This window comes from Anolis sagrei, chromosome 4 (genome assembly GCF_037176765.1).
Source record: "Anolis sagrei isolate rAnoSag1 chromosome 4, rAnoSag1.mat, whole genome shotgun sequence".
Taxonomy (NCBI): domain Eukaryota; kingdom Metazoa; phylum Chordata; class Lepidosauria; order Squamata; family Dactyloidae; genus Anolis; species Anolis sagrei.
In genome coordinates this window covers 207074860-207095807 of record NC_090024.1, presented here as the reverse complement: position 1 = coordinate 207095807, position 20948 = coordinate 207074860, and the positions used below count along the sequence as shown (strand labels likewise).

The following is a 20948-nucleotide window of genomic DNA, read 5'->3' as shown; positions in this document are numbered from 1 at the left end:
CTGAAGGAGAGAGAGAGAGAGAGAGAGAGAGAGAGCCAGGGCCAGGCAGGCAGGCGCGATGTGGGTGCTGAGGCATGCGCCGCGGCGGGTCTGGCGGGTCTTCCAGGCCAGGAGGCTCTCGGGCCCCGCTCAGCAAGAAGGTAAGCCTCCCCTTCGACTTCCTAAGTGCCTTCAGGAGTCACCCAGGGGCGGAAATAACGCACCCCTTGAACTGCCAAAGCTCAGTGTTATGGAATCATGATAGCAAGGCACCAGCACCCCTTGGCAAGGAAAGAGAAAGGCCTTGTAAAGCTACAACTCCCAAGACCCCATCGCATGCAGTCTTGGAGCTTGAGTTTTTAGGGAAAGCAGCTGGTGCGGCTTGTCAGGGATGGCAAGAGTTTTGTTGTGGCTGAGCAAGGGCAGACTGGTTATATAATCATCATCATCATCATAGAATCAAAGAGTTGGAAGAGACCTCATGGGCCATCCAGTCCAACCCCCTGCCAAGAAGCAGGAATATTTATTTATTTACTTTACTTTACTTGTATACCGCAGTTTCTCAGCCTAACAGGCGACTCAACGCGGTTTACAACAAGGATAAGATCAATCAACGATATACAATTTAAAACCATTAGAGCACAATATACAATATTGACACAACAATATTGCATTCAAATCACCCCTGACAGATGGCCATCCAGCCTCTGTTTAAAAGCTACCGAACTACAAACCCCATGATTCCACAGCAGGCATGGGCCAACTTGGGCCCTGCAGGTGTTTTGGACTTCAACTCCAGAGAAGCCATTGAAATCCACAAGCATATGGACAATTTCAACAGAAAGGAAGAAACCATGAAAATAAACAAAATCTGGCTACCAGTATTAAAAAACTCAAAAATTACAACAGCAAAACAACAGAGGGGAAACAAACAGGCACATAAAATCACTCTCAACAAAGGATTCCCCCCAGGCACTTCCAAGCCATTGAATGCTAATCAAGGTGATCAGCTGAAACATTCACACCTAGCCCCAGCAGACAAAAGTCCTTTGTCCCACCCTGGTCATTCCACAGATATATAACCCCATTTTTCCTACTTCCAACAGACCTCACTACCTCTGAGGATGCTTGCCATAGATGCAGGCGAATCGTCAGGAGAAAAATTGCCTCCAGAACATGGCCATATAGCCCGGAAAAACCTACAACAACCCAATAATAACTTTATTTTTATACCCCGCCAACCATCTCCCCTAGGGGACTCGGGGCGCCTTACAAGGACACGCCCAAAATTACAATTAACGCACACAACTAAAACACTTAACCAATTAAAACATCAGATAAAAACAAATAACAGCACAATTGAAAGCAATATAAAAATAATACGGCTGAAAGAAACATAGCTGAGGTATAGATTCAATGAGTGCAATACATTTTTACAGGAGCGCAGTAAACTGGGCAGGAAATACTGTCATAACACATGTTGAGACTGGTTGGCTTTCCCCTGACATTAAATCCAGTCGTGTCTCACTCTGGGGTGTGCTGCTCATCTCTATTTCTAAGCCGAAGAGCTGGCATTGTCTGTAGACACTCCAAGGTCATGTGGCCAGCATGACTGCATGGAGTGCCATTACCTTCCCGCCAGAGCAGTACCTATTCATCTACTCACATTTGCATGTTTTTGAACTGCTAGGTTGGCAGAAGCTTGGGCTGACAGCGAAAGCTTATGCCCCTCCCTGGATTCGAACCTGCGACCTTTCAGTCAACAAGCTTAGCAGCTCAGTGGTTTAACCCACTGCGCCACTACACATTAGATAAGATCTCAAGTTAGATAAGGTTTGCACTTTAGGCTGTATTTTTCCATTACTGCCTTTCAGTGTAGTTGTACTACTAGTAAAAAGGTCAAGGTTTGCCCTGACATCAAGTCTAGTCGTGTCCGACTCTGGTGGGTGGTGGTTACCTCATTTCTAAGCTGAAGAGCTGGTGTTGTCCATAGACATCTCCAAAGTGATGTGGTCAGCATGACTGCATGGAGCACCATTACCTTCCCACCAAGGTGGTACCTACTGATCTACTGATTTGCATGTTTTGCATGTTTTGAACTGCTAGTTTGGCAGAAGCTGGGGCTAACCGCAGGAGCTCACCCCACGCCCTGGATTTGAACCGCCAACCTTTCAGACAGCAAGTTCAGCACCTCAGCACTTCGCCACTAATACCACTAGTATTATTACTACTAGTAATAATAATAGTCATCATATTTTATTTGTTAACACCCCTCTTTGATGCAGTTAACAACATAGGGTGCATCTACACCAGGCATGGGCAAACTTGGGCCCTCTGGGTCTTTTGGACTTCCACTCCTACAATTCCTAACAGCCAGTAGGCTGTTAGGAATTGTGGGAGTGGAAGTCCAAAAGACCCGGAGTGCCCAAGTTTGCCCATGCCTGATCTACACTGTAGAATTAATTTATTTTGGTACTGCTTTGGGTGGAATAGTACAGTGCTATGGAATCCTGGGAGTGGTAGTTTGGTGAGTCACCAGCAGAGAAGGCAAAAAACCTCCTAAAGCTACAACTCCTATGGTTCCCTAGCAGTTAAAGTGGTGTCAACTGCATTGATTCTACGACATATGTAATCATTATAGTTAAATTACATAACTATAAATCAGATGTAATATTTGGTGATAGTGGAAGCAGAGCGTGAGTAAGGATTTTGTCAACAAAGGTATTTCACGCACCATCGACCCGGATAATTCGGGCTGTGACAAATGTCTTCCCTCCTCCCTGCATTAGCCCATGGTTCAGACAGGAACAGCTCTTTCTCCTAGCGTTGCATAAGTCTACATTTCTCTTCCTCCTTTTATAACCCAGGGCAGTGTAGTTGTATCCTGCTGTCAGTGATGAAAGACTTATTGATGCAAAGCTACTGCAATTTCTTTCGGAGGGAGTTCTTTAAACGAAAGCTCTGAGTTGATAGATTTGCTTTGGTAACTCTAATGGGAACCCAGTAGCATACATCTGAAAATGTTTTGACAATGAAATAGACTACTTTAAACATTAGCAGACTGTCAATTTCATCAGAAGCTTGTAGACCAGCATTACATATTTGGTTTTCGGGAGTTGGATTGTTTTTTGGAGTCCCTTCCAACTCTAGAAACCTTTGAAAAAGTTGCGCACTTTTTTTGTTGAACAGACATGATCTTGCACTTTTAAGGCTAAACTATGAGTTCACCTCAACCGATTTAGTGGTTGTATAGGATCTATTTTTGTAACTGGTAAAAATGGTTTAAATGACCTTACTTTGTTTAAAAGACATATCATTATGACTAACCAATCAGCTTAGTGATATTTACAGTCAGCCCTCCACATTTGCAGCTTTCACTTTTTCAGATTTAATTAATATATGTTCTCTCTAGAAATCTTTAGGTTTTCTAGTGCAACTCTATGGTCAATGTCTGTCGTACATTGACCATTTCTTGGTACTCCAGTACCAGTTTCTTAGAGAGGTGTTCTCTCTGGTTAAAAAAAATGTTATTTTTAAAATTTATGCTTTTCCCATTGCGACAGGAGTCCTGGGCCACTAACACCACTGAATCTGAATGTGGAGGGCTGACTGTCAATTGGTGTAGGGATCAGTTGTATCACTGATATAACTACTTTCAAGGAAGTGCTGCAAGATTATTAAAAGAATATTTGAATTGATATTAATAAATTTCTGTTCACGTCTTCTGCATATTTGCATTTGTTACTCATGTGGTTGTGTTTTCCTAGGTAAAAGTAATGCTGAAGAAAATACACTCCGACCATTGTACATGGATGTCCAAGCAACTACCCCTATGGTTTGTAAACTAAGTATTCATTTTGGGATAGTCTTTTTTTTTTTTTTAGAAGAAGAAGGAAAACAACATAGTATTTGTAGAGGAATCCTGTGTACTTTTTACTCAGATGTAATTTCTATTCCTTTTTGGGGGTGAGTGGGTTACCCCCAGATAAGTGTACCTAGGTGTGCAGTATACTTCAATATGTTTTGATTGTGAAAAAAATTATATGAAATCGAGCAACTGGAGAAAATGAATTAAAAAGTTAGCAACTTTAGAAAGTTAGTTTTCTAAATAAATCTTGATTTATTCAGAAATTAAGATTTGCCATATTCTAAGCTATTATCCCTCTGTGTACATGCATGTAAGTAACAGGGGAGGAAAAGATGTTGTATTGAAATAAGAACATTTTATAATTTATTTCCTAGGACCCCAGGGTTTTGGACAGCATGCTGCCTTACCTTGTGCATTTCTATGGCAACCCACACTCTAGAACCCATGCTTATGGGTGGGAAAGTGAATCTGCTATGGAAAAGGCCAGAAATGTAAGGTTTCTGTATTTTTCTTATAATTAATTTTGTTAATGTTTTCCTGCTCAGCTGTACTGCATTTCTATGCTGCTCAATATTACTGAAATTGCAGAATGAATTTTATTTTCTGTTTCAAATGCAAATTAAACTGTTGTTGTTGTTTTTTTTTACAGCAAATTGCATCTCTAATAGGGGCAGATCCTCGAGAAATTATTTTTACCAGTGGAGCAACAGAATCCAACAATATAGCAGTTAAGGTAAATGATTCTACTGTAGTGTCTGATATCTCATACCGCAACTCTCAGTAGTTAGGCTTTGATATTATATCACTAAGAAAAACAGAAGTTTAATATATTAGGAATCAAGAGCACAATTATCTATGTCTGTGCTTGATGAAATATCTGAAAGTTATGGCAAGCCTCAGAATAGTATTTAACCTGGCATATGGTATGCAATCTGCTTAAACCAAGCAGAAAAAAACCCGTTCTTTTAATAATTATTTAAATTATTTAAAGAACTGTTAAGATATAAAACCAACCATGACTTCTTTATATAGATAATGTGATGTGAATATTTTGCAATAGTGTTAATTTATAAACCTTGTTTATTTCACAAATTGTATCCGAAAATAACTTTTCAATAAAGGCTTTTAAAAAAACTCTGTAAATGTGTATAATTGTATATTCACAAGGCTTTATAATGAGATGAGCCTCTAATACATTTTGGCATTAGCTTAAAAAGGTTTGCAACATACTTAGAAAGAAGCTTTGCAGAACTTAATGGGAATTACTACCAAGTAATTATGGATAGAACTGAAGCTTTAGGTTGTAATCATGCTTAGGCTGCAGTCCTTATATATATTATTCCTGGGAGAATGTTCCAGTTAGGCCTCTTAATAAAACGGTATGCGGTTTTATTCTTGCTATTAAGTAAGTTATAGTTCTCAGTAAACATGTGTAGGATTGCACTGTTTGTTTCATTGAGCGTTTGACCTAGGATATGAGTAGCCTATTGCAAAGATGACCTAATTCAGCCAGGAATATACTTAAAGCATCTGTGCTAAGCAGTCATATTATCAGAATAGTTTGAAACTACAGGTCTCTTTCCTTATGCCAACATATTGGACTGCAGATATTCCTATGAGTGCATATATTTTCCTTGGTAGTTATACCCTACTATAGTAACTATTTAGAATAAGAATATTCCTTGCAATGATGACAGCTGGAAAGTTTTATATAAATATTGATCAAAGTTGAAAAATCTATTTGACTAGTACAGTCAGTGGCATAATTCTCTGTGTACTTTTCTGGATTCAATGACATTAAAACCCATTCAAGTACATATAGGATTACATCCTGAGATAATGTTGTTCACAGGTGCTTGGGATTAAGGCCCATAAAATTCAGCGGGATTTTCCCCCACAGGAAGCACATTTAGGGTCTTGTTTGCAGTGACTCCAAGCAGCCAAGTTACTGAACATTCCAAACCTCTGACTCAACATTATTTTTTAAAAGCTAAAATATTCCGGCATCTTTAAAACTGCCATCTTTTTCTTTGATTTCTTTAAAGGGTATTGCAAGATTCTATAAATCCAGAAAGAAACATATAATTACAACACAAACCGAACACAAATGTGTGTTGGATTCTTGCCGTGCACTAGAAGCTGAGGGCTTTAAAGTTACATACTTGCCTGTAAAGAAAAATGGAATTATAGATTTAAAGGTGAGTAACTTGAGGTGTGTTACACATTCTTGAATTTATTACACATAGCAATACAAGGAAAATGTTTGTCAGGTAAAATGAGAAAGGCTGACACTTGTTCTTCTGTCACACTGAATCGCTTCAGCAGGCATAGTAAGCATAAAGTTAGATATGCTTGTATTCAACTGGATAAGATTTAACCAATCAAACAAAATTACTATTGAACATAATGGAATACATTGCAGTACTTGGTATTGCAAATCAAAGTACATGTTTTGCAGCCCTATTAAAATGTCTAAGGCAGTTTTTACTTAATTACAAAATATACAACCAACACAAAAATAATGATTGTTATTCAACGGACTGGGCAGCCTTATGAATGTGCACAGGAAGTTTTCATTTACCACATCCACCCTTGAATTTTCTCAAAGTATTGCTGGTGAAGAGAATTGCCAAGTCCTTGCTCCTCTAATGCACACACCTCTTTACATCTGACTCCTTGATGTCATTGAAACATAACTATGCCAAACTTTTTTCTGAATTGTACCAAGTTTTAGTTCTGTTATGGAAATTGTGAACAGACCTTTACCATATTTAGATTTAATGTGTTTATTGCAAGTAGTTGAATTAAAATCTCAGTATCATTTATAAAGAGCATTTACTTCCAGTGCTCATGTAACTTGAATTACTTCATTATCTTGCACTATTTTTTCCAGGACCTACAAAGTGCAATACAACCAGACACAAGCTTGGTTTCTGTGATGGCTGTGAACAATGAGATAGGAGTGATACAGCCAGTTGGTGATATCGGTAAGTAGATAATGGCTTGGCTTCAGCAAAAAAGCCCCAGAGCATTAAGATGAAATTATACTAACTCAGAAGAATACAAGAAGTCTACATAACTGTGCTTGGAAACAAAACACTGACTCATTTCAATGTGTGTTCAAGATTTGTAGTGATCAGAAGAGATCTCTGACAGAGTTTCATGCTTGAAAAAAGGGAAATACACTATTTATTAGAGCTACTACTTGTTGCTCTTTTTATCAGAGCAGAAGTACAAACCTTAAGGGTTGAGATGTGTTGTGTATGCAGTTAAACCTGTTCCCAATAATAGTTTAGGGATGGCCAGAGAAAGAGAGGTTCTCCTTTGGTCTTCCCCAAAATCAACCTTAGGAATGATTTAGTCCAGCTGATTTTCTCTTAAATAGGCCTTAACTCTGCATGATTGACTCAGTTAGTGTCTGTATGCAAAGATGATTCTGTTGCCACATATTCCTAATACATATTTGAAAAGCTCCCCTGAAAGTGAGGCCTCCTGGTCCTCTTAAAGTGGAAATAATTGCATTTATGTGTCTTGAAAATTGTCCTTAAAATAAATCTGAAGCTTTTCTTTAGATATAACAATTTTAAAAATGAAAATTGATGTCAATGAAATGAAAATGTATCTAATGAGTATCAATGGCTACAGAATATTTGGCCCCCAAAATATTTGTTTCTTCAATTTTATGACGTTTAATCTTTACTGTTAAATATTCCTCCACTTGTTTGATTAGTTATTTACATAAAATTTGGAGAAATTGCTAATCTATTCCAAGGTGTTGTGCAAAACTAAGGTTTGGGTGTTCATAGAGGAAACAAGTGTACTGTATCTTGTAACCAGACAAAAATGATATTTGTATTGAATGATTCTTGTTTTGTATTACAGGTCGGATCTGCAGCTCCCATAAAATTTTCTTTCACACAGATGCTGCCCAGGCAGTTGGGAAAATCCCACTGGATGTCAATGAAATGAAAATTGATCTAATGAGCATCAGTGGCCACAAAATATATGGCCCCAAAGGTATTTGTTTTTTTCCTGATATTATGGCATTTAGTCTTTTTGTCTGTTAAATATTCTTACATTTATCGTATTAGATCTTCAAACAAAGTTTGGAGAAATAGCCAAAGGTGTACTGTAAAACAAAGGTTTTGATACTTATGGAGGAAAAAATGTATGTTGTAACCAGAAAAAATAATGCTTTGCACTGAATGATGTTGTTTTTGTATTACAGGTTAGACCTGCAGCTGCAAATGTATATTGCTTTCTATTGTATATTATTTCTAGCTGCTGGGAGCAACACTTTTACTGGATTCATCCCAAGGGTGTAAAATGATTTAGGAGACTTAGTTTTATCAGGGAGCTGTAATATTTTTTTCCTTTTAAGAATTCTGTTTGCCTTACTGATAAATTGTAGGTCAATGAATTACAAGTTCTATGTTTTTATTACTTGAATCCAGAAAAAAAATCTGTCCATACACATTGTGACTGCATTGAAGTACTTGTGATTTTCAGCTTAGAATGAATGGCTTTCATTCTAAACATCCAGGGAGCTGCAGAGGAGGAAAAAAATATCCCAACCTGACTTCCACTGACAGACGCTGTTTCGTCTGGCTGTTCTATGAATGGAAGAATTTCATGTAGGCCCCTTTTACACTGACATATAATCCAGGCTATCAAAGCAGATAATCCACATTTTCTGCTTTCAACTGGATTATATAATCCAGTTCAGAGCAGAAAATCTGGATTTTATATGGCAGTGTAGATGGGGCTGAGTAAAGTCACTCTGCCAATGAAATTACACAACATGTTCTTAGACATGTTGTGTAAACTACTTTATGTAATCGTCTTTATGCAATTAATAACTGTCTGCAGACTGTTCTGTTGTTGTGTTTATCCTTGGTGTAGTCTACTATGCATGTGTGTATGTTTGTGCATAACAATGTATTTCAAGTTTTGAAATAAGTTATGGGCATCTATGTATCTTGGGTATTGTGAAGCACACTCTTTATTGAATAAGATTGACAGGTGAAATAATGGATAGATGTTCCTTTAATGGTTATGCAGAAGAGAGAATTCCAGCCGGTTTTGCTTGCATAACTAGCCACATCTGCTTACATTCCCTCTTTTACACTATTATTACATAGATACCTGCCAGTCCACATGCATTGCACTATTCTTGGAATCATGGCTACGTTTCTTAAAGTGCAAATGCTTAATCTTTTTGATTACTGGAGAGTGTGTGTGTATGAATGCAGCAGTATGTAGGGATGTCAGAAACCCTGTTACGCTTTTCTTCATGATGCCACATTGTTTATTCTTATTTTCTAGAACGAATTAATGATGAAGAAAGTATTGAGTTAGGAACAGAACAGGGATTTTGATTTGTTAAAGGAATAGCTACTAACTTGACAGAAAAGTTGTGAGTATTAGTGAGTATAGTTAGAATAATTGGCGTAACCACAGGAAATTGATTATATTCTTATTTAAAACTCACTCATGTTTTTTTCTTCTTGTGACTGAGGATTTTGATGAAAGAATATCGATACAGGGAGGAAAAGCCTTTCTGAACATTCCCAAACTTTTCAGTATGCATAATCTTCTCTTTACTAAACACACTTTTCCCCTCAAGGGGTTGGTGCAATTTATGTTCGGCGACGACCAAGGGTGAGAGTGGAACCCATACAGAGTGGAGGAGGCCAGGAACGAGGATTACGTTCGGGGACGGTGCCAACTCCTTTAGCTGTAGGCCTTGGAGCAGCTTGTGAATTGGCACAGCAAGAGATGGAGGTACAAAGTGCAATTCCATTTGTCTGTACAACTGATTGAGCATGCATCTATACTGTAGAATTAATGAGGTTGGCACCACTTTATCTGCCTTGCTTCAATGCTTTGGAATCCTGGGATTTGCAGTTTGGTACAGCACTAAGCCTCTTTGGCAGAAAAGGCTAAAGAGCTTGTAAAACTACAATTCCCATGATTGCCATAACATGTAGCCATGGCAGTTGTGATGTCGAATTACATTAATTCTACAGTGTAGAATTGTACCCTGAGATCAAGTTAGCTTAGCTAGCTTTATTTTGCTGTGTTTTAACACAATTTCCATAGTAGTAAGTTTGCAAAAAAGTTTGCAAAATACTCACCTGCTTATTTGGATGAGGGCTTAACATCTCTTCCTTTATACTATAGGTTTAATCTTGTTCCATATTTTCCCCTTAGTTTAAAAAAAAATACAATGTGCTTCAATGATCTAAACATTAGCATCTTAATAGAACCATTTCCTGATACATTTTGATTTTAGTAATGCTGCAGTCGTTAGCTAAGTAGTCCATTTCTCTTCTTTCATGTATCGGCTACAGAACCGCCAAACTCGGAACTGCAAATATTTTGATTCCTCTGCTGCTGCTAATAAGAAAAGAGTTGTAGTTTCTAGAAGGAAACTAACCATTTTAGTAACTACTTGGGTGTATTCCTTATCAAGGATTGAGACACCTGACACAAAATTATACCTCTTCAGGTTTAAACATACAGCAACAAAATATGAATCACTAGTATAATATTTTGGGTAAATAGGTAAGGAGATATCTGTGGATTGGTTAATTAGCTGATTGGTATTCTTCTTTGTTTTCTAGTATGACCATAAGCGAATTAGCTTATTGGCTGACAGGCTAGTTACAAAAATAATGGCAGAAGTTCCTGATGTGGTAATGAATGGAGATCCAGAGAACCGATATCCAGGTATTGTTAGAAGAATATTGTGTTCCCTTTATTTCTGAATTTATTAAATACCAGTAATTATCTTAATTATCTTGATAATGCTCAAGGGTTCTTAACACCCCCTTCCCCCAAATAAAAGAAAATTAATAAACCTCTTTGTAAACTTATGTGTGGAACAGGTACGCTGTGCTGTAATTTAAAATGTAGTTAGATTTCCATGTGTTCTGTGGTTTGTGGTGCAGGATCTTACCTGTCTGAGTTACCTTGGGGTGTGAGAGAGCGGGATAGAAATATAACAAATAAATAAATAAATAAATAAATAAATGGTGGTTAATCTCTGCCAGAAGTTGACCATAGGATTGTGCTGGAACACCTAGAGATTCCTAAAGAGACCATATCAAATCTACAAAGTTAATCCCACAAATGTGGAGACTGTAGTATGTAATCTTGTGTGCTATCCTAAAAATAATACATTACATATCATAAAAAATCACATTTTTTGATATTTTCCATGCTGTAATTTCCAGAAAAAACTCCAGAGATAGGCTTGCTATAAATCAGAATTTATTTTTATGTACATAACAACGGTTTATATTAGTATTCTATGTAGGTTTTACAAATGTAAATATAACTCTCTCGTACAGAGAGATAGATTAATCTTTAAAGAGGATGACTATGCTTTGTTAACTCCCCAGGCTGCATCAACCTGTCTTTTGCATATGTGGAAGGAGAGAGTCTGCTTATGGCACTTAAAGATGTGGCACTTTCTTCTGGAAGGTAATACTGAATGTGAAAGAGAAATAAAGGGCCTCAAGAATGGTCTGAGCATTCAGAAGCTGTTGGGGCACAATGTCTGGTTGTCCTTTTACCATGTTTGCATAAAACTGTTTCACAGCCCCCTAATGCAAGCTGCTCTTTGTTCATCAACAGCATAATAGACAAGCTTAGGAAGTCAGTGGGAATGCAAACAGAGCCCTGCCTCATGAACAGAATGTATATTGGTTATGAGGTACACTATAAAGCTATTAGCCCCAAATGTGCTCCTTACTGATGGCAGGCTTGCTACCTCTGTTGACAGCGTAAGGTGTGATCTATCACTTTTAAACAGGATGTCAGTGTCAGTTTATGACCAACCAATCCAAAGACCTTTTTTTAATTTGCATCGGAATTACATTGCTTCCATTCATAAAGAATTTGCTTCTAACATCATAGGTCCTTTTAAAGATTCTATTAATATTTCCCAAAGTATAAACAGTATCCAAAACTGGATTTTTATTGCCAGAACTGAAATCAAATAGAAGTGAGTTCCCCACTGTATTCAATCAGTGCCCACAAAATTAGCTCCGCAGAGATGAGAAATCTCAAAGGTTGATTTTTCTGGCAGCACGGAGAGCAGTAGGAAGGAGAAAAGGGCAATACAAGCACGATACTGGATTTTTATCTACATAATTTTAACAGGTTTTATTGTTTAGCCTTGAATCTGCCTTTTAACATCATTGCCCCCATCTTCTCAGTTTATTTATCCTTTCTCCCATCTCTTTTCAACTCTCTTAACTTTTGCAATCATAATAATTCAAAGCATTCTGATATTTTGCTCACATACAACACATTTAATTGTATTACCACAATATCTCTTTTTTCTGCTCCTTTCTACCCTTCACACCTTTCCCCTAATATTGGTTTTATGTCTTCTCCATTACATTTCAACTTTGTAAATGCCTTCATTCTGTTAATTTCACATGGGGGTTCTGTGTGGGAAGTTTGGCCCAATTCTGTCATTGTTGGGGTTCAGAATGCTCTTTGATTGTAGGTGAAGCATAAATCCCAGCAACCACAACTTACAAATGTCAAGGTCTATTTCCCCCAAACTCCACCAGTGTTCACATTTGGGCATATTGAGTATTCATGCTAAGTTTGGTCCAGATCCATCATTGTTTGAGTCCACAGTGCTCTCTGGATGTAGGTGAACTACAACTCCAAAACTCAAGGTCAATCCCTATCAAACCCTTCCAGTATTTTCTGTTGGTCATGGGAGCTCTGTGTGCTCAGTTTGGCTTAATTCCATCATTGGTGGAGTTCAGAATATTCTTTGATTGTAGGTTAACTATAAATCTCAGCAACTACAACTCCCAAATGACAAAATCAATCCCCCCCAACCTCACCTGTATTCAGATTTGGGCATATTGGGTATTTGTGCCAAATTTGGTAAAGTGAATGAAAATACATCCTGCATATCAAATATTTACGATTCATAACAGAAGCAAACTGACAGTTATGAAGTAGCAACGAAAATAATGCTATGTTTGGGGGTCAGCACAACATGAGGAACTGTATCAAGGGGTCGTGGCATTAGGAAAGTTGAGAAACACTGTTCTACCAGATAGAGTCAAGAAGGACATTTGGACAACATAAATAACTCATATACTTCAGGAGTATGCTAATTTAGTGCAGTTGGCTATGGTAGTTTTACATCCCTTATAAAATGTAATAATTTGACAATTTGTTTTCATTTTCTTCAGTGCATGTACATCTGCATCTTTGGAACCATCATATGTGTTGCGTGCAATTGGAACAGATGAAGATTTGGCTCATTCATCTATAAGGCAAGGGTTATAGTCACTTTGAGTCTTTACATTGTCGTATAACTTCTGTCAAATGCAGAATGTCTCTCTGCGTGTATAAGTATTGTGTTGCTTTTAACAAGCTCTGTTTCACTGCAGGTTTGGCATTGGCCGTTTCACTACAGAAGAAGAAGTGGATTATACTGTGACAAAATGTATACAGCATGTCAAGAGATTAAGGGAGATGAGGTAAAATTCTTCTAATTTTTTGACATTTAACCATTGCAGAATTTGTGTACCATTACCTTTGTTGTCAAGAATTCATTGGAATTCAGTGGTTAAAGTGGGTCAAGTCTGGGAAAGAAGAATAGTATTTGATGCCTTCCTTGGTTGAGGTTGAGGACTTGCCTTAGGCAAGGAATAAATGGATTCTGGGTGTTCATGTAGGGAGCCGCATGCCAGCAGTAAATGAATAAATGGTTTATCATACCAGCCACAGGTCATGACATCAAATAATATACAACCTTTAAAAGTACAATAAGCACTTTCCAATATAAACATTAAAACTTATTCTATATAGTGACTCTTTAAACAGTTGCAGTGACATGATAACAATAACAATGTCTGATTTGTATCATCCCAAATGATCTCCATTTCCATTTCTAGCCTCCACTGTGGATTTTACAAATTTAGCTCAAATTCTTTGGGTTGCGACTGCAAATGTGGCAACCTTTAATGCTGTATTTTTGGAATAATCCACTAACAAGTCACAGATAACTACTGACTGTTGCCACTACTCGGTTTCATTTACTAAAGAATGAGCAATATTGTCAACAATATCTTTAAGACTTAACATCTGTAGCCCTTAGAAAAGCATTTACAACCCTGCACTTCCAAACATTCCAGCAGTGAGTAGAGGCGACTCCCAAAATATTCAGAGCCAACTTACTTCTGGTATGAGGCCAGTGATATAAGCTGCATCTACACTGTATCATTAATGCAGTTTGACAGCACATTAATTATCATGGCTCAATGCTGTGGAATTGTGGGAGTTCTAGTTTCATGATGCAGAGGAGGCAAAAGACCTTGTAAAAATCACAATTCCTATGATCCCATAGCATTGAGCCATATAATTTAAAGATGTGACAAACTGCATTAATTCTAAAGTGTAGATGCACCCATGGTTTCCCTGACTTCATTCGCATAAACGAGTGACACCACTTTATATATATTTATGTTCATACACATACTATCCTTTACTTATTGTGACAAGTTTTTTAAAAGCCTCATTGTAGTGGTGGAGATGGTAATTTTGAAGAAAACATTGAGGAGAGGAGGGTTATTCTCTCCCTCCAACTGGACACTATCTCCACACAAAATGTTCCCTTCAAGTTAGGGTTTAAAAAACATAATTGACAGCAGACGTTCTTAGGATGGAAAGGAAAGGCCTCACTTTTCATTACAGTACTTGTCAGCACAAGCATGGGAGTTAAAGATTTTATCTGACATTTGAATCAAATTTCAAATTCCTTCCCTGAGGTGGAATTTCTTGCCTATGATGGAGTTTTATAGCTATTTTTAAAGACACATTTTTGTATTTAATGTTTTAAATATTTGTTAGCCATTGTGTGTCATGAATGGAGGGTGGTGAATATGTTTCACTCAAAATTTTATAAATTTGTTCAGTCCCATTTTTGTTAGCTGCTCTGATAGACAGGGATATGACCTTTCTTAGGCTCCTACATTCTGTATCAAACCACTTTCTCTTATCAGGCTTGCAGGCTTTAGTTAGTTCTGCACGGATCAAATAAGGTTTAAGGGAAGTAATAATTTGCTGATAGCCCTCTGTTGGGTTTATTGTACATTTGAGGATCTTATCTCTACAGGTTTCCAATATTGGTCCATTAGGTCCATAACCTTGACGCTCAAGGGCTCATACCAGTTGAGCCTCCTAGGCCCCATGGATACCAAGTCCATTGCATATTTATTTGGTAATCTGGGCTGCTCTACCTCTGTTTTTATGACTAATTTAATGGGGTGATGATCACTTTCTGGGTGTATGTCCACTGTAAAAGTCTGGACTGCTGACAGCAACCCTGGTGAGATTATAAAATAATCCAGTACTCTTCCCCCCCCCCGCCCCGCCCCGCCCCTTACTGAGTGGTAAGTACATAGGCCGGATGACTCATCTAAATAGCTACCATTCATGATTAGTAAAAAATATTTATAGGTTAGCAAGAATAGTTCCAGCCCATTCTTATTAAATTTCATATCGCTCAAATGTCTATTGAGAATTGTTTCTCTAAATACAACCCAAAATGCTGAGCTAGTATCTCATTTGATTTTTCCATTCTTGCATTGAAATCACCTCCCAATACAATGTTCGTATTTTCCAGACCAGCGGTCCTATCTCCCAAGACTGTATCTTTTAAAAAAACTGTATCTAAAAAAACCAACAACAATTGCTATATTCTTTGGCGGACTGCACCGAATTTACTGTGGGCGCATAGACGTTAATACAAAATAAGCACAAGTAACTCTTAAGTTTTATCTGGATGGTTAGTATATTATTATTAGACTGATTAGTCATAATTTGACACTAAGCTTCTAGTTCTACTGAAACTAAAACTGCTAAACCCCCACAGCAGCACCCCCACTTATGCCGTCTCGCTGCTACCACTGCAAAGCTTCCAAAACCCTACAAATTAAGATTTGAGGCATTCTCCACCCTGTAACAATATAATAGCGAATTCCTGTAAATATTCTACGAACTTTTTATCCACTAATTTTCTGGCCCATCCGGATATATTCCAGGACAGAATCTTTAGCTCCTTTGCTGTTTTCCTTCCTATATAGTTGTTCAAGCCAGCACGTTAAATCTATTTCAGCCTGCATAGATTCTACTAGCTTATCATGCTGTCCCTTAGTCAGATTTAATAACCCTCCTGTGGGAGGATGGTGATGGACAAATGTCTTAAATACTATCCCCAACTAGAGTAGGCCTATTGGCTTAATGTGTTTGAAATACATGTTGAGCCACTATTCAATAATGGATTAAGTAATTGAGTTGGGACTATCGGTAGGATTCAAACAAGAAATACTACACAGAATTCGTATTTCTTCAGAGGCAGCTATTTTTAAATAACATTCTGTTCTTACAAATTCTTCAACATTTATTAATGTCGGATGTTAGTTGTATTTCTAGGTAATGACTGCAGATTTTCCTTCTCGTTTTACAGTCCGCTGTGGGAAATGGTACAGGATGGCATTGATTTGAAGAGCATTAAATGGACACAGCATTAAAGAAAGGAGATGCCTTATAAACGTAGACTGCACTGATGTGGACTGAATGGATGTATTCTGTACATGCCCAAAGAAAACTATGTGGCACCTATTTCAAAATGCACAACATCTCTGTGACAAGGGAATTCCATTTCTGAATACAGAATCCGAGAAATAAATCTGAAACATGTAATCAGACCTATATTACACAGCAAATATACAGAGACATCTGGTTCTTTGCACCAAAGAAATTACTGTATTTTTATTTGAAGGTTAACGTAGTATGTCAAATAAGTGTTGTACTCTGAAAAATGTTTCTACGATGTTTTCTCCCCAAACAACTTTGCATCTGTTTCATCAACATTTATTCTGTAGCAGAAAAATGTATTTGGATGTACTATATGGTCAGAAGTAAACCTTTTATCCAAGGTAATTTTCCATCTAAAAATCCTGTGCCATATTTTTGATCAGTGGTGTGTATGTTATAATAATTAGTACAGCTATGGCAAGGCCAAATAGTGATTGAATAAAGATGACTTTGCTCATAATAAAATGCAACTTATTCTCATAATACAGTATTAGTGTTTCATGTTTTCCCCTCCTGATTATTTTTCCTGACTCTTTATTATAAAGTATTATCTTAAGCTTTATGGACTTAGGTGATATACAGTGTGTTGTCACTATTGCTTCCTTATGTAACTATGGAATATAAAAGACTGTTGCTTTGGGAATAAGGTCATGCTTGCATGAAAATATTCCAGCATTGCTTTTGCTGGATCATAATAATGAAATAAAGGTGAAGCCTCTGCCTTTCATTTCAGGCAGTCTGCCAGAGCAAAATTATATTACACAAACACTACTAATGTTACAAAATGTAGAGCAGATTTTCTCAAACTACGGTCCTCCGGGTATTTTGGACTTCAGCTCCCAGAAATCCCAGCGAGTTTACCACCTGTTATGAATTGTGGGAACTGAAGCCCAAAACATCTGGAGGAGCGCAGTTTGAGAAATTCTGCTCTACATTTTGTAACATTAGTAGTGCCTTTCTGTTCCAACATGGAATAGTGATTTAAACACTGGAGTGTGCCTCTGGAGACCAGGGTTCGAATCTGTGCTCTACTATGGGAACTCATCTTGTGTAAGTCAGATTCAGCCTTAGAAAGGAAAAGCCCCAATGAAGAAATCTTGCCAAGACATCCCTGTGACAGAGTCACATAAGTGAGATATAACTTGAAGGCACAAAACAACAAGCAACAATTAAAAGCCTACTTGTTCCATACAAACACTTGTAAACTGCGTCTACTCAAATTCCATAATTTCAGGGATTAAACAATAGCAAACAAAAACTTTTTAATTGTGTGTCATAGCCAGGGAGGTCTGTATTGGTAGGGAGGTAATTTCCTAGATGGCTTCGGAGAATGAATCCAAGAAGAGAACCAGTTGTGATATTTTCAAATACTCCTAGTGTACTAATGTACTCTGGCCTGCAGGCTGTAATCTTATACATGAAGTCTGGCAAATCTGTGTTTAATTTTAAGAGTTACAAGCAAAGTCAGAAAGAGTTACCTATTACCAAAGCTGCAAATGGTATCATTGCTACACTGAAGAATACCACACAGGCACTTGCAGACTGCTGAGATGTTATGGGAAAATATGCCTTAACTAAATAATATACAATCCTTTGCATATGTTACATGTGTCCAGTGCAAACTTCTTAAAAAGACAACCTACCTCTGGAGCAGTAATTCACCCAGGACAGAAGAACATAGTGACTCCTGTTCAGCGGAAATAAAATATCAGTGAGAATATGTGTCCCCCACCCCACCCCACCCCACAAAGGCTGTCATATTTCCCAGGAGAAATGAAATAGGGATCCAAAGTCATCCCACCAGACTTATACAAAAACATTGCTGTCAATGTAACACAGAAATGACAGTTTTCAGAGTGTTTTCAGAGGCCTTGGAGGGCTGTATCCGGCCCCCGGGCCTTAGTTTGAGGACCCCTGCTATAGAGCAAGCATGGGCCAACTTGGGCCTTCCAAGTGTTTTGGACTTCAACTCCCACCATTCCTAAGAGCGTCCGACTCCTTCCTTTTCCCCCTCAGCTGCTTAAGGAAAAGGAAAAGAAAAGGAAGGGGCCTGAGGCTGTTAGGAATGGTGGGAGTTGAAGTCCAAAACACCTGGAGGGCCCAAGTTGGCCCATGCTTGCTCTATAGCAGGGGTCCTCAAACTAAGGCCCAGGGGCCAGATACAGCCCTCCAAGGCCCTCGCTCTGGGTCAACCTAAGTCTGAAACTACTTGAAAATACACAACAACAACAATCCTATCTCATCAGCCAAAAGCAGGCCCACACTTCCCACTGAAATACTAATAAGTTTATATTTGTTAAAATTGTACTTCATTTTAATTATTGTATTGCATTTAAGTGTTTTTTGCACTGCAAATAAAATATGTGCAGTGTGTGTAGGAATTCATGTTTTTTTTCCAAATTATAATCTGGCCCTCCAACAGTTTGAGGGACTGTGATCTGGCCCTCTGTTTAAAAAGTTTGTGGACCCCTGCTCTATAGTATGATTAAGCAGCTGAGGGGGAAAAGGAAGGGGCCTGAGGCTGTTAGGAATGGTGGGAGCTGAAGTCCAAAACACCTGGAGGGAGGGCCCAAATTGGCCCAGGCCTGCTCTATAGTATGCTTAAGCGGCTGAGGGGGAAAAGGAAAGGGCCTGAGGCTCTTAGGAATGGTGGGAGTTTTAGTCCAAAACACTTGGAGGGCTCAAGTTTGCCCATGCCTGCTCTACTTACTTACTTTACTTAGGCAATCCCTCATTTTCCGAGGAGGATTGTCTTCCAGTATTCTTGTGGGTCCGTATGTGGCTGTGGAGCCCTATTCTTGCTCTGCATGTTCTTCCGCAGTGAGGGCATTGGTTTCCAGGTGGAAGGCGGTCTCGGTCGGGGTTGGCTTGACGCGCCCTCCTCTTGGCATGCTTCTCCCTTTCGCCTTCCATTCGTGCCTCTTCAAATTCTGCAGCACTGCTGGTCACAGCTGACCTCCAGCTGGAGCGGTCAGGGGCCAGGGCTTCCCAGTTCTCAGTGTCTATGCAGGAGTTTTTAAGGTTGGCTTTGAGCCCATCTTTAAATCTCTTTTCCTGTCCACCAACATTCCGTTTTCCGTTCTTGAGTTCGGAGTAGAGCAACTGCTTTGGGAGACGGTGGTCGGGCACCCGGACAACGTGGCCGGTCCAGCGGAGTTGATGGCGGTGGACCATCGCTTCAATGCTGGTAGTCTTTGCTTCTTCCATCACGCTGACGTTTGTCTGCCTGTCTTCCCAAGAGATTTGCAGGATTTTCCGGAGGCAGTGCTGATGGAATCGTTCCAGGAGTTGCATGTAAGTCTGTAGACAGTCCATGTCTCACAGGCATATAGCAGGGTCGGGAGGACAATAGCTCTATAAACAAGCACCTTGGTATCCCTACGGATGTCCCGGTCCTCAAACACTCTCTGCAGAGATGCCTGTTCTATAGTGTGCTTAAGTGGTTGAGGGGGGAAAGGAGGGGGTCTGAGGCTGTTAGGAATGCTGGGAGTTGAAGTCCAAAACACTTGGAGAGAGGGCCCATTGGTCCATGTCTGCTCTATAGTATGCTTATGCAGCTGAGGGGAAAAAAAGAAAGGGCCTGAGGCTGTTAGGAATGGTGGGAGCTTTAGTCCAAAACCCTTGGAAGGCCCAAGTTTGCCCAAGCCTGCTCTATAGTATGCTTTAGCAGTTGAGGGGGGAAAGGAAGGGGTCTGAGACTGTTAGGAATGCTTGAAGTTGAAGTCCAAAACACCTGGAGGGAGGGCCCAAGTTGGCCCATGCCTGCTCTATAGTATGCCTAAGCGACTGAGGGGGAAAAGGAAGGCGTCTGAGGCTGCTAGGAATGCTGGGAGTTGAAGTCCAAAACCCTTGGAAGGCCCAAGTTTTCCCAAGCCTGCTTTATAGTATGCTTAAGCAGCTGAGGGGGAAAAGGAAGGGGTCTGAAGCTGCTAGGAATGGTGGGAGTTTTAGTCCAAAACCCTTGGAAGGCCCAAGTTTGCCCAAGCATGCTCTATAGTATGCTTAAGCAGCTGAGGAGGAAAAGGAAAGGGCTTGAGGCTCTTAGGAATGGTGGGAGTTTTAGTCCAAAACACTTGGAGGGCCCAAGTTGGCCCAGGCCTGCTCTATAGTATGCTTAAGCAGCTGAGGGGGGAAAGGGTCCTGAAGCTGCTAGGAATGGTGGAAAGGCCCAAGTGTGGGAGCTTAAGTGGCTGAGGGGGAAAATGGTGGGAGCTTTGGTCCAAAACCCTTGGAAGGCCCAAGTTTGCCCATGCCTGCTCTATAGTATGCTTAAGCGGCTGAGGGGTGGAAAGGAAGGGGCCTGAGGCTGTTAGGAATGCTGGGAGCTGAAGTCCAAAACACCTGGGGGGGGGGGGGGGGGGCAAGTTGTCCCAGGCCTGGGTGAGGCCTTAGGGCAGGTCCTGGTGGTAGACGGGCAGCCTTCTTAGGCCACGCCCCCTCTCAGGCCACGCCCCCTCCC

General features: G+C 39.4%; 1 protein-coding gene across 1 annotated transcript; it reads left to right on the top strand.

Annotated features, from left to right (window-relative positions):
• Positions 1-10: 10 nt before the first annotated feature.
• Positions 11-16972, top strand: NFS1 (NFS1 cysteine desulfurase). The gene is made up of 13 exons (XM_060772409.2): positions 11-140; positions 3747-3814; positions 4222-4338; positions 4497-4580; positions 5893-6045; positions 6741-6834; positions 7730-7864; positions 9474-9631; positions 10474-10579; positions 11254-11335; positions 13078-13161; positions 13279-13368; positions 16359-16972. Exons 1-13 carry the CDS (start codon positions 59-61, stop codon positions 16420-16422), a joined length of 1317 nt encoding a protein of 438 aa, XP_060628392.1. The 5' UTR covers positions 11-58; the 3' UTR covers positions 16423-16972.
• The last annotated feature ends 3976 nt before the right edge of the window (positions 16973-20948 follow it).

What these genes read in the sequence shown, in the direction of transcription:
- NFS1 (XM_060772409.2), top strand. Translation starts at nt 59, where the DNA reads ATGTGGGTGCTGAGGCATGCGCCGCGGCGGGTCTGGCGGGTCTTCCAG. An exon ending in CCAACAATATAGCAGTTAAG is followed by an intron (nt 4,581 to 5,892) that starts GTAAATGATTCT and finishes ATTTCTTTAAAG; the next exon opens with GGTATTGCAAGATTCTATAA. An exon ending in ACAGCCAGTTGGTGATATCG is followed by an intron (nt 6,835 to 7,729) that starts GTAAGTAGATAA and finishes TTTGTATTACAG; the next exon opens with GTCGGATCTGCAGCTCCCAT.